The sequence below is a fragment of the Buteo buteo genome, chromosome 9, assembly GCF_964188355.1.
Source record: "Buteo buteo chromosome 9, bButBut1.hap1.1, whole genome shotgun sequence".
NCBI classification, from domain to species: Eukaryota; Metazoa; Chordata; class Aves; order Accipitriformes; family Accipitridae; genus Buteo; species Buteo buteo.
Genome location: NC_134179.1, coordinates 31,547,845 through 31,575,412, shown reverse-complemented (window position 1 = coordinate 31,575,412; position 27,568 = coordinate 31,547,845). Strand labels below are relative to the sequence as shown.

General features: G+C 40.1%; 1 protein-coding gene across 1 annotated transcript in view; it reads right to left on the bottom strand.

The window, feature by feature from the left end:
* RGS17 (regulator of G protein signaling 17) overlaps positions 1–27,568 on the bottom strand; it is a 72,603-nt gene that overhangs the window by 19,994 nt on the left and 25,041 nt on the right. Inside the window, exon 2 of the mRNA XM_075036811.1 lies at positions 8,280–8,423. Coding sequence (XP_074892912.1) covers positions 8,280–8,398 — 119 coding nt within the window. The 5' untranslated portion in view covers positions 8,399–8,423. The remainder of the gene's footprint in view (positions 1–8,279; positions 8,424–27,568) is intronic.

The following is a 27,568-nucleotide window of genomic DNA, read 5'->3' as shown; positions in this document are numbered from 1 at the left end:
GCTAATGCTCCACTCTTCACATTAGACTTCTTTTTTATTATGGGGAGGAACAAGTTTACCTCATATCTTTGAAAATAGAAACATTTATCAGTTTACATGGAGTTACACTCACTTCACAGCGTTAAAGTTTTCTTTGAACCAGAGTTCTTGGTTGAAAATGAATTTAAAATTATTTATATATGCTGAACACCTGTGTAGTGTCTTCTGCATCTTTGCACTTCCACCATGATTTCATGGTAGGCCAGCAGCACCTTAGTGACTACCCCTTTGCAGACACTTGCCAAAATAAATGCACTGTGTAGCTTACAGCTTTCTCCTAGAGAACTGCATGATTTTGATTTACTTTGCATGTCCCACAAAGCAATGAGCTGCCCCAAAGCCGCTTCTGGGTGGCAAATGACCTGTGGAAACCCGCTGCTGCTGTGGGAGTTGGTGGCTTACAGTTCCTGCCCCCGCTCCAAGGCTGCGCAAGACCTTGTGCTTCCACAGGGCTTTGGACGTAGCTGGCAGGGGACTGAGAAGAAGAAAGGAGGAAGATAAAAGGTGGTGGATGAACTTGGAAGTAGGGATTTCTGGGCCGCTTTTTGATGAGGGGAGATGAGATCTATTTGATTAATTAGAAGAGGGCTCCACAGTGACCAGTGCAGGCTCGCATGAGATTTAACAGGTTAACTTTAAGCTTCCTTGAGTCGTTTTTACATTCAGTTTTGCTTTTTGTAAATTTTATTCCTATAGTCCTTTTCGTTTGCCAGTAACAGTTCCTGCATTCACATATTACTCTTTAGAAGTAGATGCAGGAAAAATTATCAGAAGCAGTTCACTGCAGTTAGTATACCTGAGACCTCGTCTGGCATACCTTTGCACCTTGTGGCATCATTTACGTAGAAGAAATGCACTGCCCTTTTTTGAACAGTAGTGTTTGATATCTGTTTCACAGGGAGGTGCAGGAAGCAGTCAAAGGTGCCTCTACTCACCACCTCTGGGGCTCTGAGGTAAGCCATGTATTGAATCACATCTGAGGTGTATTTGTGTTCTGGCTCGAGAAGAGAGCAGACTTCCAGGAATTATTAGGCTAACACTGACAATCTGGCCCAGTGTCACAGAAGGGCGCAAGCCCAGAGGTTGGCAAGTCAGGCCGTGATGCCCTGGGAGAGTTGTGTAAACAAGCATGCACAGAGCCACCTGTCCCCAGCCTGCCCTGAGGACCTAAACATCCATAAAATTCTGGAAAAATCACTTGCCTTGTCCGAATTATAAAGCAGAGAGAGCCTATTAAATGTCAGACCCATTAGGAAGACATGCTTCTCCCCTCTGATTTTTTTAACTTTAGAGATCATCCCTTTCTTTTGCTTTAAAGGGAAAAGAAATGCTTTACTAGGGTATTATTTAATAAGTACTGTTAACATAACTTACAAAAGTATGAAAAAATACTTGACAAGCTATTTATTTTTAGAGTGTCTTCTGCTTGTTTTTCCAAATGCTGAGAACTTAAATTTCTTATTTTAAGTAGCTCAGGGAATCCTGAGAGGCCCATTTCTGAGGACTAAGTATTTAAATCCTTACCCCACACTCACCCCATGGTGCATTCCACTGGCAACAGGAATGTCTGCCAGGCAGCTTTCTCTCATGGCCTCAGCACCGAGGGTATGTGGACTTAAAGACAAGGTAATTTAAGACTGAATTTCTAGAATATCACATGCGGTAGTTTGTGTGACAGGTCATATAATGGATTTTATCCAGCTTTAAATTCCACCTGTCAGAAGAACTGGTGCTCCTTTCCTAAGAAGGCACCAGTGCTCTATATTGCGCTGTGATGATACAGATGATACTGTCCCATAGATGCATAAAGCACGAGTTCCTGTGCTAGCTAAGCCCACTATCCCTCAGAATAAATTATTCTCCAGGAAAGAGAGGGACTGTTTTCATCTTTGACCTCTGCAACAGCAAGTGATAAAAACATAAGGAAGTCCTGTGATGTTTTAAAATATAAAAAGGCTCAGAATGGAACATCTTTTCCCATTAAATATTTTTAAAAAGATCACCTTCTATTTCAGTAGAGTACAGTATTCTGTACTAGAGTACAATAATTCCCGATGCACTTTTCCATACTTGCTTTTCTCAGGTGTGATGTTTTGAAAAGGTAAAATGCAGAGACTTGAGTACATCTGTTTCAGATGTGTTGTCCTATGGGTTCAGGGAGGAAAAGAAGAATTAAAAAATTAAGTTTGTAAAAAAAATAAAATTAAAAGCCAAAAATGTTTTTCATAATGAGTGCTTTTGTTTCAAAGATAAAGATTTTCTTTTCTTGATGAAAGCTTTAACAAAATCCTGGAGCCTGGGTGACTCCTTTTGTACCAGCCCACCTCTAGTCTACTCCTAATATAAAAGTTCTGCTGCAGACAGGCATGGGAAGCAAAATATGGATTTTGTTTTCCACAGATTTCACAACACGTGGCTATGATTTATTGCATTAAATTGTTTTTTTGTTTGTTTCTATCCTTTCTTTGCTTCCCTCTTCTCCAAACTTTCTACCATAGTTAAATAAGATAAAGCAGCCACGACTATGACACCTGGGGATTATCTTGCATAGAGTCATGCAAAGTTTAGACACAATTTTTTGATGACAAACTAACACTGAATACACCAGAAAAAAATTATTCATCTCAAAATACTAGAGAGGTGGGAAGTGCAAAAAAAAAAAATTGTTTTGGTTTGTTTTTTTCATATAGAGTACCATGCACACTATCTGTTAGGAGAAGGAAAACGTTGAACCCCACAGAGAAAAAATATTAATATAATTTAATATCATCCTTAGAACTGTATCTGTCATCTCGTATTCATGGCACAAGTGACAGAAATATCTTCTTGTAGGCCCAAGTCAACTGCTAAACCAATGCAAGGAAAATGTTCCCTTTAATAAAGAAAAATATTTGTGTAACAAGGTCATCAGGAAGAAGTTTCAGACGTAACTCACATCAGTCTTAGACAAGTTTAAAGAACTGGAGGAGAGATGTTTCTTGCCAAGAGCAACTCTTGTTTACTGCCAAGCTGGCAAATACCCTATCTTCCTTGGCATCTCTTGGGTGTGGGAAACTAGTCATGGAAGGGTCACAAGAAATCAAATGGCAGGCATAGCTTTTGTACAGGGCACAGCTCGGAGCTGCTGGACATGAGTCCCTTTCCCTCTTCACAAGAGTCTTCAGCAGTTGTTTTAATGGTTCCCTTTAAGGTAAAGGCCTTCCAGCTCGCACATTTGAATGGAGCTACAGAACCAAGTGAAGTTGTGTGATCATCTTCACTTATCCCCTGGAAGCCTTTTCACATCCCACAGACTCCAGTACTGCTAAGGTCTCTTGCAGGGCAGATGTTAGATGCCTTCTGAGCCTTCTGTGTGTGGTAAAAGGAGAGGGATTATCAGGCATGAGTGTCCCACAGCTTTAAAATTCACTGAACACCTTATGACTCCTGCTCTAGGTGGGAGGCAAAAGAGGAAGCAAAAGAAAATTGGCAGAATAGCCAACCTCCCTGTGCTAGTGTCTTGAGAGTTTTATGAAGAATGTGATTTACAAGTGTTTGCAAGAGAATGACTGGCTCCATGTCTGCTCAAGAAGCTGGAGTAACGGATTGCTAAATAAAGTTGGGGGTGTGAAATAGCAGGCTTCTACCCTTACCTCGCCAAGCTGAGCTCAAAACTGTAAAGCCATAGCACTAAACACTAAATGGGCAGCTCTCTGGAGAAAGTGTAATTGAGGAAATTATAGACTGTCAGGTTAGGAGGCTTACTCCAAATTCTGCAACTCTCAGGCTACCCGAGTCACTGAAATTACATCTAGTAAGGAAGCCTTTTCTTCTGTCCTCTCTGGGAATGGTGTTTTGTGGAAGGTTAAGACACAGGGTGAGATTCAGTCCAGCACCTTCGGTACCTGACTGGTACTTATCTGTTAGATGCTTTAGTGAGACAGTCTTCCTGAAGTAAGCGCTTAAGGTTTGTGTCTGGTCAGTGGAGAGAGGAAGGTCCTATAGAAGATCTCCAGAGGCATATATCATCTGCCTCTGTGGCAAGTGCACAAGCTTTTCCTGTTGGGAACTTCAGAAGCACTTTATTTTCTCCACTGAGGAGGACTGTCTCCTTCACTACTGACGCTCAGGCACCAGTTTAGGGCTTAAGCTAGTTAGGCAACATCCTGACCATACCTATTACAATACAGTGGCCAACTTAAGGAGCCTGTCTATCTCCATCTTTTCCAATCTGAGCAAACCTTGGTTATCAGCCCTGCCTTGTCCTCATAAACTGAGCAATTTACTGTCCTGACAATTACCAGTGTCGATAGATGTACCAGGTCTGGCTAGGATGGAGTTAATGTTCTTCATAGCAGCCCATATGGTGCTGTGTTTTGGATTTGTGACCAAAACAGTGTTGAGAACACATCAGTGTTTTAGCTGTTTCTGAACAGTGCTTGCACAGCATCAAGGATTTCTCTGTTTCTCATGCTGCCCTGTCAGCGAGCAGGCTGGGGGTGCACAAGGAGCTGGGAGGGGACACAGCTGGGACAGCTGACCCCAACTGACCCAAGTGATATTCCAGACCATAAGACATCATGGTCAGCAATACAAGCTGGGGAAGAAGGAGGAAGGAGGGAGTTTCAGAGCTGTATTGTCTGTCTTCCCAAGAAACCGTAACGTGTCATGAAGCCCTGCTTTCCTGGAAATGGCTGAACACCTGCCTGCTGATGGCAATCAGTGAATGGATTCCTTACTTTGCTTTACTTGTGCACACATCTTTGCTTTATCTATTAAACTATCTTTATCTCCATCCATGAGTTTTGTCACCTTCACCCTTCAGATTTTCTTCCCCATGTTGCTGGGCAGGAGTGAGCGAGCGGCTGCATGGGGCTGAGCTGCCTACCAGGGCTTTCCCACAACAAAGAAGTACTCCAAATATTTGATACGTTTAAGAAGGAATTATTAGAGGAAAAAAAAAAGTTTGTAATAAGATGTACTAAATAATATTTTGATCTAACCTTTTGCTGTTAATAAGTCTCTATTAGGCAAGGTACTGTTTCCCCAAACAAAGGTGTGAATATTTGCCTATGCTGTTATGCAAACAGAAGACTTAATGCCTATTCTGATTTTAACACAGGGTAGAACAGAAGAAAACAAACATCACATGATACACAAAAGATATTTTTAGAATTCTAATGATTTGTTTGGATATATGATCTACTGAACTAATTCTTCAAACAGATAAAAGTGAAAGCTTCTTACTAAAAGCTGCACACACACACACACCCTCCACCCCATTTCTATGAATGATGAGGAATTTGAGGCACTAAGAGGTTAGTGATATAAGAGCTGTCTTCAGTCACCCAGGCTGGTGGAAAAACAGAAGAAAATTCTCCTAATCTTGTTATTGACAGTTAAAGCATTGTCATCACCATTAATGAGTCCAGCAACATTTCCAGACAGGTATCTCTTGATAGATTCACATTACTCAAATACAAAGACCTGTGGAACTAGGGAAAGCATGTAATTACATTAAGTCCAGAGAATCTGTTACGATTAGGCTTTCCTGTTACAGAGAACTACCCTAGAGAATTGCCTACCTAAGATCCCCTATATAGTGGGTGACTAGTAAAGTTTGTTACTTTTTTTTTTTTTTTAAATTTTTTTTTGGTAGTTTTTTAGGGTACACAACTGAGGCAAGAACAGTAATCCATACTCTACCTGGAGAGTTCAAATTTACCAAACAAATTTGGCACCGGAACCAATTGCTTCATTTTAACTGAGATTCTGAAACATTTCATATTGCCTTTTTCAAAGTTTTTTCCCATCACTCCTCTAATGGAGTTTCCACTATGGAATAACAGAAGATAGAGCTGGAAAAGACTTACTACATGATCTGCTCTATCTTTTTGATTTTAGAAAACACAAGTGATGTCACTATCCCTTTCAACCCATTCTTTGATTTAATCCTGAAAACTAGCTTAAATTGACAGGATTTCTCTGTGCTCAGTCTAATCTACTTTACCAAAAAAACCCCTCAACCCCCAAAAAACACCAAAAGACAGGATATTAACAGCAAAACCAATTACTAAAGCAGCTGAAGGGACATCCTACATTTTAAAGCTATAATTGCTTTAATTTAGATTTAATATCCATAAGCTGTTCAAATATATAATGGTATTGCATTCTGAGGAGTAGAGGCACTCCAAGGGTCACAAAGTTCACGAAAGCTTCAAAATAGAGTATAGTTGTCAAATAAGACTTCCTGAGCTATAACATACTTAAAAAATAAAATCAGTTTTCTTTAAGTTTTAGAAATTAGACTGATACTCGTATGGCCATTCATGTTCCAGTATGCAAGGCAAAAGCCAACCCGAGCTGTACATGTAGTCATGGTGGATAATTCTATGAAAACTTCATCACAGCGGTTGTTAAAAAGCAAGCAGAGTGCTAGGAATTAATAATAAAAAATCAAGAGCAAACACAAAACAGGGTGCACCTATGTCTTGATTACTGCAACAGATCTAGTCACACATCTCAGACAGAAGATAGCAGAGTAGGAAAGGTACACAGAGAGACACAAGGTAGGTGGATAGATAGAAGAGAGATAAGCATAAACCATGGTCTGCCTCAGTTTCATATCACAGAGATTAAAATAGAGAAGACTATGGAAGAAAAGACAGCTGAAGGGGGATATGAGAGAGCTCCATCATCCTGGGAACAATTATTCGCTGTTCTTCACAATCATAAGACCAAGGAGGCATCAGATGAAAGTAACTTCTCATAGGTTAAAAAAATAAAAGGGAGTAATAGTTCACAGAGTGCACAGGTCTGATGTAGAATTTATTGCTACAGAAAACTCTGGATGCCAAAAGTTTAGATGAGTTCAGGAAGTCGCTTCAGAAAATGGTTTGACAAATTAATGAAAGAAAATTCCATCAAGGGCTATAAAACACACAGAAATAACCTCCGGGCCAGGAAGTCCCTAAGCTGCAGATTGCCAGTTGTGAGGAGTTTTGCTGTGGGTAAACTGAGGAGGTGCATGTCCACTTGTTTTATCCTTTCCCTGTGGCATCCGCTACAGGTGACTTCCTGAAATTGGATACTGAGCTAAATGAACCTCTGCTCTGTAACAGTATAGCTAATCTTACATTGTGCCCTTGTCACAAAGCAGAGATAACAGTGGCAAAACATCCTCCCTTTTCTTCCCATTTAATACACTTGCACCTCTTTGCTGTATGGCTTGAATACACTGCAAAGTAACTTCGTAAAAGCATGAGCTCTCGCTCATCCTTGCTCCAAATATCCTCTGCCTCCAGGTGAAACTGGAAGTAAGAGCCAAGGCAGGTCCACCCTGGTACTGCCTCCAGGATGTGGCATCTTGGAAAAAGCTGTCCCATTTGATGCCAGGTACACACACGTTGGTATGTATTTTTAAATATATTGGGGGCAAATAGCCTCAGATTAGATTGGGTCCACATGGCTGATTCAAGTGAAAATAACACAGATACACAGAGGAATGGTCACTCCAAAAAGACTGAACTGTGTATGTAACAGGATGCATAGGCTTCGAACAGTACTGCATGTCAATTACTTCATATTTCAGCACTAACTGTGTTCATGAAAATAAGAAATAAAGACCTGATACCTCTCAAGACACTGAGAATTTAAAGCTCTTTCTGATACTGGTTTTAATTCTTTGACTTTCCAAGTGAACTCTTTGGTTAGGAAGAGACAAGCAGCCACAATTTTTGAGCCAATTTTCCACTAAAATTACCCCACACCAGTTAAAAGATAAAGTGGAATTTAAGGCTTGTGTTTTCAGATTTACAGAATATATATTATTCAACAACTGATTAGTAAACCAGGTCACCATATATTCACATTTACGACCATGTCCCTTTTACCCTCCTGAATGCAGAGAACTGCAATATCAAAAGTACAAGCAGAAAAAAAAAGTTTTGAATGCAAATTATAAAATGTTCAGTATCAAGTCTCTCATTCACACATACTAGTTTTACAACTGAAATTTCCTCATTTAGTTATGGTTTAAGTAGGGTAAATATAGCTTGAATTTACTATTCTCTCCTCTTCCCCCTCACAAGATGTCCAACCAAATCAGGGAATTGTTTAATCAAATTTTTAAGTGAAATGTTAAATTGTGCCTCTTGGCAGCAGTCCTCTCCCACAAGTTTGCATGTTCCCAGTGCTTGGCACTTTCCATTCTCATAGTTTACCTGTGGTGGATATGGAACCGAATATACTACAGGACATACCATGAACAGCTGCAGCAACAGCACCAACAAAAGCAACATGTGTTGTTGGGCCTTTGGTTTCCAGGTGCTTGAGACACAGCTGATGTTCCTTCATTTTGTGACTGCTGCCTCTTTCTCATTTCAGCTACTTCAGTGCCCAAGTGGCTATAAGAACACAGACATAAGAGATGTACAGAATTACTACAGGCCGTCATAAAGTACATTCACATTTCTACAGCAATCTGATTCTACTGACTCTCACAGCTCATGGCAACAAAAGCACGTGGCCGTCAACTGTGCTGGCCAAGTAATAGTTCTATTGTGTTAAAAGCAGTTTCCAGAAGACCGCGTTTTAGTGACACGCTTATGCTACAGTGCCATTGAATCACGTCTATTCTTATCGCTTTGGCTGGACTAAAAGAACTGTTTATTACCCTTTTGAACAGCAAGCTACGCAGCTTGTGTAGCACTTGGTAAAGACTGAGTTGTTCCTTACCATATGACTATCACGGCTCTTTCCATTGTACTAAAAATAGAGCGGGATGGTTATTCACTTTAAACATGAGCTGGAAACTGTCCTTTTTTACTTCTTGACTTCTCTGGTCAATGCTGGACCGATGAAATTGATATAAGTAGTGTTATATCATGGGCACTAATAGCTGTCTGTTAAAAGCCAACATTTGCTACTTAAGAGTTATTCTCTGTAAATAAAAAGAATAATAAATACATATTTCCAAAATACTTTTCCAACTTTGGGGCTATTTTCTTGTCACAGAAGATTTTCTCTTGCTCATTGCCAGTGTTTCCTAGGTTTTATTAGGCCAAGATATTTTTCTTTCCAGTGACTTGCATTATGCAGCTGGAAGTAATATTCCATGCATTACTTAGTTTTCAAAAGAAGTTAAAACATTTATTGCTAAGTTATGTTATTTAGGAAGGTTTAGATGTCAGGATCCTTCCAATAGTTCACACCTTCTTTGTACAACAACCATAAGTTTCCCAGAGTAGTGGCTATTACAAGCATACATAAATTAGAATAAATTTAGTACTTTTGCCTTTGAAAAGGTACAACCAGATTACTGTGGGGAGGGGCCCGGTTTCAAACAGAAGCAGGTAGAAAATGGCCTGGTGTGAACAGCAGGTGCTGTGCTCCACACCCCCAGGGCATCCTGCAGCAGCCAGGAGTGCTGGGAAGAGGCAGGCTCTGCTTCGTTTGCCACCCAGATCCAGCACGCACAGACAACCGAGGGATGTCCTACTCTGTCTACATGCATTCAAGCAGCAGCTGTCAGAGTTTGCATTGACATGGTTGCTAAAACTCCTGAAGTTCTTCTTCTGCAATAGTGTCCTTATAGACAGTTTACACACAACAACATGTAGCAAGGATACTAAACTTCAGTACTCAAACTCATGCTGCAAAACTCAAGGTTGGTGGTTATTTCAGCTTCTTGCACAGCTAACTTTTCCATGTACACTGTCACTGAGTAGAATCAAGTAATTTCTGAAGTGTTTGGTCAAATTGACCAATGAAGAACCATTTAACTACCGGTGGTGATGGCACCTGCTTATGCTATTGATATTACTACTTATGGTTTATAGTTGCTGAAATCTTGAGGATCAAAACGACATACTAAAAAAACCCCACACCATTTTTTTATCAAATGTTAACACGTGTTGTTAGCAAGGGTTACTTTGACATAATTGAAAAACTGCCCATATTTTTACGATAGAGAGGAAGGAAAGGAAAATTGTTGCAGCATAATATGTAGCTCAAACAGTGAGTGACAGTATGAAGTCACTTTCTCCTAATCACAGTGCTGAACTTCTGCTGACTGCGCATGATGCAGTTAAATTATTTCATAGATAGCTGTGTCATGCTGTGAATGGTACTTGCTTCAGCAAGTGCAATGACTATGGTTAAAGGAATTAATTGTTTCCTGTAAGATAGAGATTCTAGAAACATTTGTATAAAACCACAAAATTTATTAGTTTCAGAAACCAGTGAAATTACCCATAGTTATTTGTAGGGCTGGAATCTTGAAATGAAAACATCCCATGCATTCCACCTGTGTACCTAAAGTCACGCATTTCTTACACAATTTTAGTTATCTGTATAAAATGTACTATGGCTAGAATCTGTTGCAGTACAAATACAAGGGGGCAGGATGAAGGTTATCCATTCAGACATGATGATGACAGTTGGTGACTTTGCTGCAGTTTCACAATAACTTTAACACAGCACAAGCTGCCGCTGCCACTGAAATAAATGTCTCTCTCCCTTTTCTCCTGCACAGCTCATAGTCACTCACTTCCTCACTGGAGCTGTCCCCTTCTCTGTGCTGGCAGCAGCTTTTGTGCAGGTACTGGGTGAACTGGAGAAAAGAGTAGCCATGATTTAAAATTAATCCAGAAGGAGAAGGAAAAAAAAATGGTTCAAGTCCTTAACCCTGATCAGCAAGCTCTACCACTGAAAATTCTCCAGCATTCACACTTCAGCATGGACTGCCATGACCAAATGTTTTGGAGTTTTGCAAGTCTGACAATACATGGTAGCAACAGGAGTTGTGAGGAAACATGGGTCTTCATTGTAGAGCATTTCAGGAGGCATGGTTTCCTCCAAGGCTGCTCAGAGCCCACGGGCTAGCCAGTCTTCAGAGTGGGACTGCTTGCTTTGCTGTGCTCTCACTCTGCTCTGGAGTATGGGGAGGGACATGACCCACCTCCTTCCTGATCCTGCATTATTTGGAGGAGGTAGAGGGTAGTCCTTGATTGCAGGTACACTTATATTTATCTATTTAGGCTGTATCTGAAAGAAAAAAAAAAAAAAAGAAAGAAAAAAATCTCCCTCCACCCAAATCCTGTGTACTTACATGCAGGGAGAGTTTGCATCCTAGCCCTAATACAGTATGTTGGGCTACTTGAGGATAAAACATTAATTATAATGCTAGGAAAGTGCTGCAAGGGGGTATATTTTGAAATGGGTTGATAACATGGATACTATCTAGTGTGACTATCCTTACATTCCAAATATAATGGGTAAAGATCTTACTGGCACAGTGGGACAGAGTTGTATTTAATCCATTTCAGATTCTGTCCTTTCCACAGCTGATGTTGGTGTTCACTCTGAACCTTGCTGTATCTGACAATGCAAAACTGTTATTTAGCTTGGCATGACTGGCATACTGATCAATAAAAGCACAAGGCTGAAAATCCAAGCAATGGGATGGTGTTCTTAGTGAATACATGAATGATGTTCACTCATCTGGCTTAACCACTGGCTGAAGTCAAAGTTAGAAGCCCTTTTCTTCTTGTGTTACATTCTCTTAGAGAGCTTCTAAGATGAAGTCTATAAAAAATGTGAAAAATCCATCCTGTGATGCAAAACAATGTGTTTACTGAGGATGAAGTAGGATGGGTGGAAACTTTAGTTTCATGCTTGTTTTGATTGGATTTTGTGTTACATGTTGTATTTGCAAATACCAGATGTCATCTGCGCAAAACTGTAATTGATTCCATTAGATTATTTAGGATGCAGAAGCAGCAATATCTTAATTCTTGGCTATATTTAGAGACTGAACTGTACACAGAGGGTTTATATTTGGTGCCTTGGTCCAAGGCATGAAAAGGAAATTCAGAATCTTTAATTCAGCAAGTCACTCTGATGAGATAAATTATTTTTCTGTAATAAAGTATGAAAGTTGGTACGTAACTGTGAGGGAGTAGAATATTGTGAACTGATATTGAGCAGACCTAGGTTAGCGGTACAAATTGCACATACTGTCTCCAAGATCTCAGTTTGTCTTTTAGCTTTTTCAATGTTTTCATTCTTCCTGAGACCCTCTAGCTTGGCAAAAATACTGGGTGGTGAAGGTGGGCCTTTGTTCAATGAAATAATTTTTCTCCTTGGTACTCTGTATGATCTCTCAGACCATCACAACACAGGTATAAGTTTCTTCTGCCAGTTTTGCATCTGGTTCGTTCCCTCCATTTGGTGGCATGGTTTTACTAACAATGTTATGATTTCCATTTGTGCTGATAGGAAATAGGAATAGTATTCTAGTTTGCTTGACTGACTCATTCTCTTGAAGGTGGGTAGGTATTATGGCCCTCTGAGCAATCCCATAATCATGAAGGATTTCATTTTGCAGAACACCTGCTGTTCCTACTCTGCAGCTGAGGAAAGGAACCCAAGGGTACAGCAACTGTTTATTATACAAGGTACGAGACAGGTAGTTCATATAAGCCGCAGAGCAAGAAAGTCTGTGCAACCCTGTGTGTATCTTCTGTGTGTTGCAGTGCTAGAAGAATATGAAAACTAAAAAACCCGTAGAAATCTGAAGTAAGGCTTCCTGTCAGTTTTGGAACCGATGGCACAAGGATCTATTTTTATGTTTAGACAGTGTAATTACCACTTATTCCACTGGGTACTCAGGGGTAATTATTACAGAAATCCCCTTGTGCACAAAGCAGTATCTTGGGAAGAGAGCTCAAAAAGGAATAATTGGTGGAAGAATCGTTTGGTTTATTACATTTATACCTGGACAGCCCTACTGAGTACTGACTGCAGTCATTTCAAATTCCACAGAGTGCCTCTAGAAGATGAAAAGGTAATTTCTGAAGAGTTGCACCTCCCTGACTCTACCTCCTGCAGGACTTGTGCTGAGTTTTGCCCAGAGTTTTAGAGTTTTGCCCAGAAATTCCCAAGGTGTTGGACATGGCACAAAATACAGGCTGCATCATTTCAGTGGCTCTGTTGATGCCTGTCCTCTGATGAAGCAAGAAGCAAGAGCAAGCTTTTTTCTTTCTTTCTTTATTTATTTCTTTCTTTCTTTCTTGGCCTCAAAAGCCTGTCATTACAGCTCCACAAATTATCTGAACTTTTGGCACTGTCCCATCCAGCCCTCTCTGCTCGTTTTGGAGCTTCCCCTTGCACAGGACCCTCCTGTAAGCACTTCTGTCCCCCTCTCAGGATTGAGAGGGCATTCTCTGGAGAAGCTCACATGTTAGGAAGTCATACAACTGGAAACTCCATTAGGGATTGAGAATTCTTCATCCTATCTTCTGGAGCCATTCCCTAATGGCTTTTTTGAAAGACAGATATCACATAAGGATGCGGGTAAACACACGCCATCATTTTATACAGCAAGGAAGTAGCATTATGTCTTTTGTTGCAGGTAGGACATATAATGGCTTAGCTTTCAGGACAGACTTGGAGCAGAATCAGCTAGAGCAATCTTTTTTCAAACTTCTGCAATAGGCAAGAAAGATGACCTTGCATCAGAAAGGAGCAGTCAATGACTTAAGTATATTGAGGGTGATTTACTCTGCAGGCAAGAAACTTAGCCCTTAAAATACTTTCTTGTTTGGTGATCTATCACATCAGCTCTTCTGTATTGCTTTGCTTCCTTTAAGTATGCTCTTCTGCATTGCTTTGGTCCTAATAAAGGACCAAAACTTCAACTGTGTAGCTTACATAAATTCAAATCTTATACCACCTCATACCAGCCCCAAATGTGACTCTATTGGTCTCTTAACTGTACTTCATGTTTTCACTGCCTTAACTGGCATTCACTTGGTACATGGATTCCTAACAAGAATTGTTTTTAAGTTTAGGGAAGTTGAAAACCTTCAAGCCCTAAGCATTAAGATAAACACTATCCATTTAAGACCCCATTCAGGGCTCATTGTAAGAAATAAATGTACATTGAAGAAGGCTTTGTATACTGTGGATTCAAGACTTTCAACTATTGTTTTAGATTTTCCACACATTTGGAAAACCTCAACACTTATAAGAGCAGAGCAACATTAACACTTCCTTGAATTTTTTTAATAAGTTGTTTGGGCATAATTGGGGTGATCTTTACAGGATTTTGATTGGTTCCTTGGGTTTTAGTTTCCTAAAACAGGCAATGGGAAAGTGACAGAGATATCCCTGAAATACTATTTTTTTCAGAGGAGTTAGGTGCCTTACTGAATTTTTAATATATAAGACAACTTTTTAACTCCAAACACTAAGCAAAAACCCTCAGAGGATGCCATAATATGTTACTTCTAATGATCTGTGATACTCTATCTGTTTTAAAACCTTAGGTTTTTTTAAGGACAGACTTACTAGAGTACCAGAACATTGCAACACAGCTTGGATGTCCCTGCCAGTTAAATAATCTTCCAGATGCACGTGCTGCTCTTGCAATGCAAAGACAGCCCTAATGCAACACTGATCTTTTATTTATGCTGTCTTCATTCATCTAGAGGAGTGTCTTAAGGGTACCGCAAGCTAAATGAAGACAGACCAAGAGATTTTATCAGATGTCTCTGAGCTGTAAAGATTTCCATACACCTCTCACAATGTGGAGTGAAATCAAGACAGCAGAACTATGGGCACCCTTTTAAGTGCTGCTAACCACTTACACAGTCTTCATAGAGCAATGGCATTCATAGTAGTCACTCTGCCCGAGAGAAAGCTTGACATAGGTATATACTCTCTTTTGCCACTGAGTCCTGAAAGCCATTCCGTATCTCACAAATAAGTTCATTTAAAGTAATAGAGAAGAATAAGTCTACCAGAAGAAGTGTAATTGAGTTACCTTGGGCTCCGTTTACTTATTTCAATGTATTTGTAGTCTATTACAGAACAATTAGAAGCTATTGGCAACAATGGAACCTTAATTGCACCTTAATTGATTTAAATATAGCCTACATGGAAAATTTCAATTAATTGTATGGAAAGTTGGAAATGTTTGCATTTTTAAGAATTTGTGGTTTGGAAGGAAAGATCAATGCAAAATGCAATTTCTAAAAACTATTCTGGTTAAAAGTAGTCATGTCAGAAACTGAACTATAACTCCAAATTTTAACAGATTTGCTTTTCTGTGTTCTTCAAAAACTATATTTTGCACCACTTCTAAGTTCTTAAAACTTGTGAAGAGTAAGAAGGTCTGAATCAAAACAGAAGGTGACCCAAGTGCTGGTGACTAGATTTTCGTATTGCATACATACTCCATGTTGATGTGTCACACAGGCCAGTGCACAGATTCTGTGTTCTGTGTGCTGACTTCAGCCAATAAAGGGCATGCATATAGTATAGCTTTTAATTTTAAAAGCTTGGCTGCCTACATCAAGCTGTATGAACCATTGCTTTTAACTTTGATGATCCCATACTGATTACCAAGGTGGGAGAACTGTGAAGGGACTTTATTTCTCTTAAGTATCTTGAAGTGCTCAAGACACCCCAGAGCCTCCATTCTGTCATTCTTCTTGTATAAATGGCAGACAACCTCTTGGTGGTAACTTTTGAAGTTGTAGGTTTTGAATACTTTTTGTCTCAGAGAACAGGTTATTGCACCTACTGAGTTTTTCTTTTGGGGAACTGACGACTGGAGTGTCTACAGCAAAACATCTTGCTCTTCTATTAGTTACTGCAACTCAGCAAAGAGTTTCAAGACATGTACACCTCTACCTTACAGACATCTTTCTCCTGTCAGGTCTTCTGCTCTGGAGATGTTTGACTCTTTCTAAAGTCTTTCTCAGAGCAAGCCCTGAGAAGGTCATAAAGTGAACATTCTATCCATTGATAGAATAGGAAGAAAAAGAAATTGTGTGGACACTTGGCAGAAAGTGTTCAGACTTTAAGCATTTTAGTAGGATAGACGCTGCTACGTGACTATTCGTTTAAATTGAAACTGTGCAATTTGGCCAAACATTATAAAATCCTTGCCTTCTGTACAGTAATATTCTTTTTATGACTTTGCCAGACAGCTTCTGTCTCATAAAGGATGTCTGAGATTTCTTTTTATTATTTTATGGTGAACTTAGTATCCTGAGGAAGCCCTGCTTAAGTCTCTGCATCATCAAGTAGATATGCATTTGTACTTCTGAATCAGACATTACTGCTCAGTTACAAAACATTAAGCCTGACATTAATGCATTATTGAAAAGTTTGAGATGCCTGCATGTGGTTTTTAAGGAGCTGTACTAAAATTATGATTAAGAGCACTCTACAGTCTTCAGGAACATTTTATAAAAAGCAAAATGTAAAACTCATCAGGAAACCTTTTATCTTTTTTAAGCATATTGTTTTTATTTGTATGTGTTTGAAAAGCATCTGAGAATCCCATTTTACACTACATCTACCTACCTATTCATTGTGGCTTACATGGCTGCAGCTTAGACACATGAAGCCACTACCCTTCAGGAAGTGAAAAGAAACTTTCCTCACAGGGGGGAAATACAGATCTTGAAATATTGCTGGAAAGAAGTGTTTGTTAAAGTCCATGACATTCCCCATAAAGAGGACACTAAGAAGACTCTTGAGAACACAGAGCGCTTTACTGCATGCATTAGCACTGTAATTTCTAAATAAATTTCCCTGTGCTCAAAGCCATTTCTGTGTAAAAAGCCAGATGTCATTTGGGGGTTATGTGAACTGCACAGATTCTGCACAAATTTCAGCAGAAATTTAAGAAAATATCATAAGGTCAGCCAATAATTTGTAGCTAACATAGGGTAAAAAGATTTGCAAGTGTAATTCAAGTATCAAACAAGCTTCAATGTTGGTGAACTACTTTTTCTGCATGTAAGATCATTCTGGAAAATTTTTATCTGCAGAAATGGCAGCATTTAATCAAATAAATGCACACAGCTTTCGTTTATGGTGCAGGTGCTACTACAAGCTGAAAAACAAAGGAAGGCATTAGGAGAATTGTTTTAGTGTGAGAACAGCTTTTGTGAAACCACTTTGGACATGGTTCTAGTCTTTGAAGTGACAGAATCTACATTCTTCACTGTAAAATGAAGACTTGCAGCCTCTACTTCCAGGGCACTTTATTTTTTCAAATTCCTTCTGGAAATAGAAGTTACAAATTGGGACAGAAATAGCCTCAGAAAGGCGTCCTTAATATAGGCTTTTTGAAATAACTGGATATTTGGCCATCATGCTGATTTTAGTTGCACTGACTAACTTCTGAGGTATCGTCTGACAGGATTTCTGTGTGTTCCTGCTCTCCTTTCCTCAGCCACCCTCAAAAGTTAAAAAAAAAAAAAAAAAAAAGGCAGTATAATAAACAAAATCGAGAGACTAGTATGGCAGGGAGAATGTATTTGGTTAACATGGTGAAACTGAGAGGGAGAGGAGCGGAAGGTGGCATGAGGTAGAAACAGGCTTAGGGTCTTTCTGGCTTGGATGCCTGGAACAGTGGGAGAAGGTTAATCTAAGCACTACATGTGGACATGCTTGATCTAAAACCAAGCTGCTTCCAACAAGACAGACAGGGGCAGGGATTGTCCAGGTACCACGCTCTGCTCATAGTATCTATGAACGTCATGACTGTAGAACTAAAGGAATATCTACCCTTGACAAATAGTGGTCAGACTGGGCGCATACCCATCGGTAATGAATCTCTACCTCCCTCCCACAAGCTATGCTACTTCTGTTAAGCTTGTAGCAAGCTCCTGATATTTCTGCTTGTCTAGTTAGTGCTAAAGCTTGCTGGTCTGAGGAAGGGAGAGGAGACCAGTGCCTACTCTGTGTAAAGGACGTGCTCTTTCCCACCATGCTGGCATTTGAATTGATAGCTGTTAAAGCCTTGACTCTCTCTAGTGCACTATGCTGTTGGCAAGGTTCTTGCTTCCACTTTGTTATTTCTGTGTTCATTTACCTTGCTGCTATCTCCAGATAACACACTTATCTTATCACTGCTGACTTCTTCCTTACTTATTCCTGTCTTCAACCCTGTTAACTGAGGGGTTTCAAGAGTTTGCCTGTTTGTATGTCAGTGTATGACACTTTCTACTACTGCTCCAAAGTTGCCTTTGGTTTCCTCTCCTCCACTCTCACCCTAAGTCTGTAGCTGCTTTAAGCGATCTGCAGTCCATGGCAGCTCGAGGTTTTGGTTTCTTGCCTATGCTGTGGGTGGCCATCTGCTCACCTGCATAACAGGTTCCGATTTGTGGTGCTTTTACTCCTTAGTATTCCTATAATGAAGTCTGTGTCATGTCAAGCATTTCTCTATGTGGTTGGCTTTAATAGGCAGGTCTTTACCTACCAGTTTGTGCAGGGTTATAATTAGCACCTGATAAGGTACAAGGGATGATTCATCATGACATAGGAGGGATCCCTGTCCATCCGTTCTTTATCCTCTGTCAATCTCTTGGTCATCTTTACTGCTGACAAGATCTTTCCATTGTTTTCTGACTATTGGTAAAGATAATTTGTGCTCACTGGTACCAGGACTGGTGCTATGCCATGGGTGCAGTAATATTGTTGCGTATGGTAAGAGCATAAAGCATCAAGTACTTTGAAAAGAACAAACCTAAGTATCTTCCAGATTGCCAACTCAGTTTTGGGATGTGGTCTAATAGTCATTCATATAATTAAAAGCAAACAGGCTTGTTCTTGACTTCTTCCAGGTTTGTCTGCAATTTTCTTAGTATGTCTTTCTATTTAATTGCTATGTTTTTATCAGGGCTATACAGATCATTAATTTTCACTTTAGGCACATATATTAATCATTCCCTGGGTGGTTCTGCTGCCATGAACATTTTAGACTATAGCTTTAGGATGAGATTTACTATCCCCACCCAAATCTTTGCTACAAATTGCAAGCAAATGTTCCCCATGTTGAGTGTTTTTAAATTACAGAACCTTGAGCAACTTCTAAAATTACCAAGTTTCTCATAAGTTCTCATGCCAGTCTTCTTGTTGTGTAAGTCTGTTCCCTCTGTGCTCCTAGATGTTAGGTAAAAAAAAAAGTAAGACAAAAGAAATGTCTTCCTTTTTTTCTGTTACTTGGTATCTGCTATCTCTGTGTTTCAGGCACTATTCTTGACATCAATGTCTTAGTCTCTTTCCATCTCCCCTTTCTCCTCCCCACATCATAACAAAGCTTTACTTTCATTTGCTCATCTCTTTACAGAAGCAGCTATTGTTCTCATCCTTGGAGAAGGTTTATTGTCTGAAATCCCACATTTCCACTGGTCTGACTCTTTCACCCTACTTGCTCATTCTGCATTAGATGCTGTTTTGTCTACCTGTTACTCGCATGTCCTGTGCAGCGACTCACTTTTCCATCTGCTGCTACCAAGCTTTGTGTCCTTCGTGCTGTCACGTGAGAGGGTTCCCCCCTTATAAAATGAATACGGCCCTTTTCTTCAGTAGCAGAATGGTTTGTGGAGGTGCTATAGCAAGCACTGAGGCCACATGCTTCCTCAAAGCTTCATCACATCCCTGTAATTGGTGCTGTCCCCTTCCCAGGCTCCGTGTCCCTCACGGCTGGTTTTGAGACCTGGCTGGGGCTTCACCAGTGTGGAGAGAGGTGGGAGCTGCTGATCACAGCCACAAGCACAGGACAGTCATTGGGAGGAGCTATCAAGGGCTTTTTTACCCCTTTCTGCTATTCAGCAAGTTACCAGGAAAAACAGGCATGAAATAAAAAGGGCAGCTAGCTGACAACAGTGGGAAAATGGGAAGGCAATAAACAAATATGGAAGACAGAAAACATGGATTTACCTGACTAAATCTTGGGTTAGAAAAATTTTGGAGCAAGAAATTAGAGTGGGTGTCAGAGAGGTGACAAGCTATGTGGCTTGAAAAGCTTCCATTTATTTGGGGCAAAAATATAAAAATTCTACCTAGATCTCACGGAAAAGTCAAGGCACGCCCCATGGCTAACACATCTCTGGGCAGTGGAAGCCACTGGTCTAGATGCTGAAGCTGTTTTCCTCTAAGATTCTCTGACAGCAGAAGAAAGTATCACAGAGTTTTTAAAAATGATTCCACTGTGCTCTTCGAGCTTCCATTTGCATTCTCCTGCAACAACCCAGTGCAGTGGTACAGGACGCGCTCAGCCGACAGCAGAGTGACAGACTTTCGTGAGACTGTCTGCCTCCTCCTGATTTGCACCAGTGTCTTAGCTCAGCTCCCTTTCCACCGCCTCCTTTCCTTCCCACTGCAGAGGTCACTGGCTTTCCCTGGCTGAGATGTCTGTCAGCTCTGCTGTGAAACCAAAAACCTGCAGAGCAATACGGCAGGCAGATGTGTGGCTAATGCTGCTGCAGCAAGACTCACTACGACTCATCTGTCAAAGCCACTAGGCAGCACGGGAAATAAAAAGAGATCTGTGGAGAAAAAGAAAAAGCAGACTTCCAGGTTAAACCCCCTTGCCATGACAAGAGATTTCTAGAACTTACTCGCTGTCTTTTCGGTGAGAGAAGGCAGGTTTTCTGTCCTTTCTCTTGTCCTTGTTTTATCGCTTCCCTTGCTGGACGAATTCCCATGTAGAAAGCTGCAGCCTCCTTTGTGTACCTCATCACTTGAGCATCTACCTCAGCTGCCTGAATCCTCAGTAGCGTCTTGTTTGTTAGCTTGCCTGGAAGAACGGGTTTCTCCAGAGCTACTCACAGGTCACTTTCCAACTACCACAAATTTATGCGGCTGTTAGTAATTTGTAACATCAGGGAGTGGACACTTGTAGCAGAGTCTCTCTCCCCTAAACACGGAGGTATGATGCAAGTGTGCAGCAAAAGCAAGCCATAAATATGTAAATTATACAGAACATGCCTAACAGTCAAAGTGGTATCTCTAAGTTCATAGAGTTTCCCAAAATACCACACTGAGGAAGAGGCTTTGAGATGTTTTGACATTAGTGTGAGGAGTCTCTAAAGCTAGTGAGCATGTTGTGTGTTGGAAGGGATGTGTGGAGGTTCAGAGAAAGAAACCAAAACCAGTTATGATTTCTTCTCCTCTCTTTTCTCCTCCCATGGTCATTTTTTAATGTTTTACAGTTTTAAAAATGCAGATTTCCAACCATCCCAGTAAACAAATTTTTATAGCAAGCTGTGCATGTATTCTGTCATATTCACCAACAGAAGAAAATAAATTCTGTCTTCCTGCAGAGTCTGACAGCTGTTGCACTATGGAAAACTTACATATTAAAAAACAATATAGCCATTTTTCTTCTTTCTTTTTTTTCTTTTTAACCCTATCAGGCATGTGAGTTAACTCTTTCAGCATTTCTACAAATGCTAAATACAAATTTGCATAGAAAGAAACCACTATTTTTCCTCCTGGGAGAGGATATTTTACTTTGGAGGACAGGCACCAATAATAAATAATGTTCCAGAAGTTAATTTGTTCCCCCTTTTCTTTGTATGATGGTATACTTGAAGCAGTATGTGCTCAGGGAAGGCTGTAGTTCTACTGCATTTTTTTCAAAGCTGAAGAAGAGAAAAAGAATTGCAAATCATTTGCTCCCCAGAAAAAAGCAAAATACATCCAAATGCACAAAAACTTTTGAAGACCATTTATAAGTGAATTACAAAAAGTCTGTCTTACATAAAAGATCTATTTTTAACACCTCATTTTTACAAAGTTTAAAGGATGGAACTTGAAACTACTCTCCCATAATATAAATGTCATGATTTTTCACAATCCAAGTCTATTTATTGTACCAATATTAAAATATCTACTGCTAAGACACGAGGGACTGAAAACATGCTGTGAAAACTGGAAACCTTTGAAATCTCTGGAAACATGCAAATTTTGATATGAAAGTGTCGCGTGTAGTCAGATCTGTGCATTTACAAGCTCTCTGCTCTTATGCTGAGCATTAGCACAGATTTACAATCACCAGCTATGTTACTGTGTTAAGGCATTAAAGCAGGTCCACTTGAATATGCAAGTGAACCCATTTAATTTAGATAAATAGATCCCTGAAGATCAGCAGATGAGACCTGTTGGAACACTGTCTCCACAGATTACTGAGTAAAGCTTGATGTGAATGTCTGGTCTATCACCTCCCTTCCTATAAAAGCTCTGCTCACTGGCAGTGCAGCCTGTATGATGTCCTTGTTCATCAGCATCCTTTTATCCAGTATTTCATAATGTTAAACAAAATTAGAGAGCTTTGCATAAAGCGCTACATTTCCTTTAGCCAGTGAAATATACTTAGGTAGTTTTCTTGCTGAATTTTATAAAAGTTATGTCTATAATGATAAGAGGACAGGGTAATGTTTTAATTTAAAAGAACTGTACGAGAGCTTTGGGCAGCCTGACAACCGTATGTTAAAGGACAACATTAAGTGGATTAAAAAGAACTATGGGCATGGCACAGCTGGCCCCGCCAGCGATCCACAGCTCCACCTTCCCCACAGTTTGCCCTCTCCCAGCCATTCAACTGTGTCATGACTTGGGCATTGACTTCTGTCCCAAACTCTCTTTGAAAGCAGGACCTTGCTGTGAGATCTGTAAGAGGATGGGGAATGAGGGAAGCTTGGGAACAAGCTTGGCTAAAAGGCCAAATTATACTGGAACCTCACACACCAATTCTTCCTGAGGACCTTCTCAGCGAGCTACCACAGCAGCTCTTCCAGCAGGAAGGCTTTATACAAAGTCTGTGTTGGCCAGTAAATGTTAAGCTTGCAGACCAAATCTTCTCTCAGCAAGAGCTTTAGTAGGACCTCTCTCCTCACTTGGCTGCTGGATTTTTTTCCATGCACTTGGGTTAATTTTTTTGTCTTTGAGATTGTCTTTGAAAGTTTAACCTTTGGTTGAACTTGGATGACACACATGAAGTTAGTGGAGAGGGTCAGACAAGCAGATACAGCAAGGTCTCACAAGCATCATCAGCTTAGGAAACCAAAACGAAAAGTCAGAAACCAGATGAATGTGGAGAGCTTTGAGCAGTATAGCCTGGAATAGCCCACCACTGAATAGTAAATTCCCATTCATTCAGCCACAGCTATGATCCAGGAGCTATCTTCAGTCATTGAAGCAAAGGGTGAAGGGTGTTGCTGAGGAAGGGTGTGGAAGGAGAAGAATAGTGCTCACTCTAGCCCAGCTATATTGAGTAAAGCAGAGCCAGACTCCACTGCAGTTTTATTTTGTGTATCGGGAGTATTTAGACTAGCTCCAGTCCCACCAATTGTGCAGCTTCATCACATGCTTTGGGGAGGGGAAAAAAGCTATGCAATAAAGGTAGAAAATATGATTGAAGCTACCAAGCTTCACAGCAGGCTAAGGACGAGGCTTAATATTAGAAACTACTTCAGTCTTTTTTAAAAAAGGCAACAGTTAGAAGTTTTCTTTAGGCTTTTTTCTTTTAGTCCCATAAGACATAAAAATTCAAAGTATTCCAGCTGAAGGGCCTTATCTAGCTCCCATTTTAGGTCAAAGTTTTGATGTCTTGTTTTTATTTGCCTCAGTTGATTCTACTGAGGCAAAGGGTAGGGTATGTCATTCTATAATACTTATATGTTATTAGAAATAAAAATTGAATCAGTTGCTTTAAAATCTCTACACTAGTTATTTATAGTATCTTTTCTTCCAAACCCCTTTACAATAAAAGAATAATGAAGCCTTTCTGAGTGAGTAAACTGGAAATTAGGGCATAATGCTTGTAGCAAGCAGAGCTTGGTATGGACTAAGACATACCTTTCCTCTTATAAAAAACACAACATGTTCTGTATGATAGGACTTTCAAAAACATCCAGTGATTGTAATATGCTTTGTCCACTGAACCAACTCTTAAAAACTTCTCTAATTTGAAGCAAAATGAAGATGAAGCTCTCGTCCTGAAGAAGGAGAACATCTCTGAAACAATTTTACTCTTAAAAGCTTCTTAGTTAGAAAAGATTTTGCAGCAGAATCTTTAAAAAATGCATAAATCACAGAAAAATCCATGGAATTGATTTTATTTACGGCAAACCTATCTGTATTTTAAGTATTAGACATAAGGCTGCTAGACATGGGTAGTTTCTAAGGTTGCATGATGTGGATCAGAGATTCCTCTGACATTCTAGCTTTTTCACCAAACAAAAAACATTACATTTGCTACAGCTAAAATCCTTAGCCTTTGAGGCAAAAGATGAATATTTAGCACAACTGTGCAGCCTCAGAGTTCTATGATATGTCTTTCCTTGTTGATACCTGAATGGTGTGCAACTAAGTGCAATAATAAATAAGAACAAAGGGACATTAAACCCAATATTTCTCAATAAAAGAGACCATTGCTTTGTTTCAAGAGCTCTCAAACTAAATGATGCTTTCATGGTATGTTTTATATTTGACTCATGCCTCTTGCAAAGTTCTGGCACATTCAGTGAATGCACAACTGAAAAAGTAAAACTCAGCATTTCTTCCCAGCACGCATGACACAAGTCAGCATGCCTAATGCCAGTCTGCCAGTCCTTGCTAGTTCTAATAAACATCTCTTGAAGTGGCTTCATTCCACATTATAAACAAGAAGAATAGAAAAATCCCAGCAGAGTTACTCAGTTATGCTTGGAGATGACTGATGGAGAAGAATTGCCCTGTGCTGCACAGAGGAGCTCACAGATGTGGAACAAACGAGGCTGACGTGGCCGGCACCCATGGCACCCCCAGAGCACGCAGGGGCAGAGGTCTCCAGGCTACCATTCCACTGGAGGCCACCTGGAGCCTCTTCTGAAGGGAGGAGAGCTAACAAAGAAGAAGAAAAGGTATAACAGATATTAGCCCTAGCAGGAATACTTTTCCCCAGCAGCACTGCAGGTGTTATCTTTTCTGTTTGTTATTTCGCTGTCCTCTCATGGGGGAAAAGTCACCTTGAAAACTCTATTCCTGGTTCCCTGTTACTATCTGTTGCTTTTCTTTCTGCGATACTGTCAGCACTTCCAGCTCTATACTAACTTGTGCATCAGCATTCAACATTGGATAACCGAGCATTCCATATATTTGCAGTTAATAAACCAGTCATCTTTTATTCCAGGGCTGTTTCGGACTGTTAGGAAGCATTCTTCTGTTCATTGACTTTCCTGAAGTTTGCAGAATCTTCCTAAGGGCATATTCCAACACAGTTCCTTCAGTTTTTCCACACTGAGCAGCCATACTTGGGTTGTTTGCAGGGTGCTGCCTATGGTGGACTTTGAGTTCTGAATGCCATTCTACCTCAGGTCTAATTTTAAATGCGTTTTATGTTTGTCCTCATTCTCCACAGTATCAAAGTTCTGTTTATCATTCAAAACTTCAGGCAGGGGCACTTCCTTTGCCCATCAATAAACATGTTGCTAAGAGTTAATTCCGGATCTTTCAGCAGGCCAAGTGCCTTGCCTCACACTGCAGTCCTAGTCTGGTTTTGTACCTGGACTCACCTTCCTAAAATCACCTGTGAAAGCTAGACCAGTCGTTAACTCCATTTTTACCTGCATGTAATATCTTGTTAAAAACCACATTTTTTCTGGGGCTGACTTTTGTGCATTGCTTATATTTTGAACACAGCCTGGTGGTTAACCATCTCTACTCGAGTTAGCAAAAATAACGAAAACCAACAGATTCTTCAGTACCATTTACTTTCAGAAACATGAACGCTTCTGCCTGTCTTCTTTTTCAGATAGCACTGGCTCCTGCCAAAATGAAGGAATGTCTGCTTTTCCATTAACCTTCCCCTACTAGCCCCCAGTACAGGCTAAGAGAACTCCAGAAGCAATTCACACTGCAGGAGGAACATGGCAACATGAGGGAGATTTGTTTTTTCTATTTGTATGTAAATACATCTGCCACCCTTCCCTCCCATGTGAAGGCAGTGCTTTTAATGACACACAAGCAGGGAGTGGTTAAAGGGACGTTGCCAGGCAATTTTTTTCAGGTTGATTAATCATTACAGATAATGTGAATGTAATTTAAAAAAGTGATGAGAACCTAGAAGTTGTGTACTCCACTGATACCATGTGTTCCGACACGAAAGCTAATTCAGCTGAAACAAAAAATGGCTTATGAAAAATTACGCAGGTGATGTAGCTGGCCACCCTTGTTCAGGCTCTCATGAAGTTGTCAGGTATCCTACTCGTGATTTATTTATCCATAAACAAAACCCCAAACTTCCAAATAACCTGCTCTATGCTGAAACACTTGCGAATCACTCAATAATATTCATAACTACGATTGCACTTTTTTCCCAGAAAAATAGACTCAAATTAAATGATGATGATGATAGCAGATAGTAGACAAAACTTTTCAGAGGTATTTTCAAGTTATATAGTTTAAAAAAGGCAAAAGATTCTGCAGAAACAAACAGTTGTGTCTTGCTGCAAATTACCGAATAACATTTAATCTGGTTCTGCCAAGGACTAATCAGTTTCCCTGTGACTGCTGGAAAATGGCATTTTTGCAACATTACAGATTTCCAAGGGTGTGGTAGTGGTGGAAAGATTTTGCTGGCTATGTTCTAAGTTTCTGGTTGGGGCAATCCTCCCCCCCCTTTCAGATTTGTTCAGTTCAACATTAGACTGTTTCTGCCCCTGATGCCATGATTCATCAATTGCCCAAATTCTGGGAGCACTCACTATGCTCCTGTGATGCACTGTTTTCCCCTCGCTGCCTAAATCCCCTAATGTATCACTGAAGTCCCATTACTGGAAGTGCACCGTGGGAAACAGTGGGTAGAGAAGCTCTTGATGCAATGGGAAGGTGCTATTCTGCAATTAATGCCTGAAATACTTTAATCGGAGTTATTTAAATTATGCCTTGGTATTTCCAAATCAAAGTTCAGAAGTTTTGCAGAGTTATTTCAATCATTTGAGATGAATACAAATATTTAAATAAGACAGATTTCCATTGGGTTGATATTCTCATTTTCACCCAAGTTAATTTCTGTTTTAGAGCCAGAAGAGGGGCTGAAAAACTCCATTGGCACTTCTATCAGCTTTGTGGTCTTTTCAAATTCAAATGAATCCAGAAGAACAATTTTGCTGGAGTGGGTCCTTTCCTACTCACATCACTTATTACTTTAACTGCCTATATTTAAACTATTATTTGTATTCATGAATTGCCACTTTAGTGACAAAAGGCCAAATTCTGATCTCCCTGTTTAGCAGTAAATGCGACTACTCCATTGACTCTATCGCAGGTGTTCTTCCTTTGCAGAGGTGTCAGTGAGCCTGGGTTTTCTTGCACAGATCAGGAATGCTAGCCACTCTGGCATTTCTAAAGACTCCTTCTCTGTGCCTACATACTTCTCATTCAGCAGTTCAAGACCGCAGTCTCCATTTCAGCCAGCCTTTTGGTAGGCTGAAGTAAATCAAGCTGGAGCTCGGTCAAGTGCTTTATAGCCACTACACTCCCCGTGTTCTTCCTTCCCCTTCCCCTCCCCATTCCTACTAGCAAATGTACACGCAAGATGAAGAAAAGAAGAATTCTAATCAATTTATGGGCATTACAAGAGATTCCTGTAACAGTGACATTCATGTCTTCTTTTTGTCCTCAAGTCCCCATGAAAGGAGGGTAGTAACTCCCAGTTACCCGTGGAGGCTGATACAGTGATCTGTTGTCCTCTTGGTAC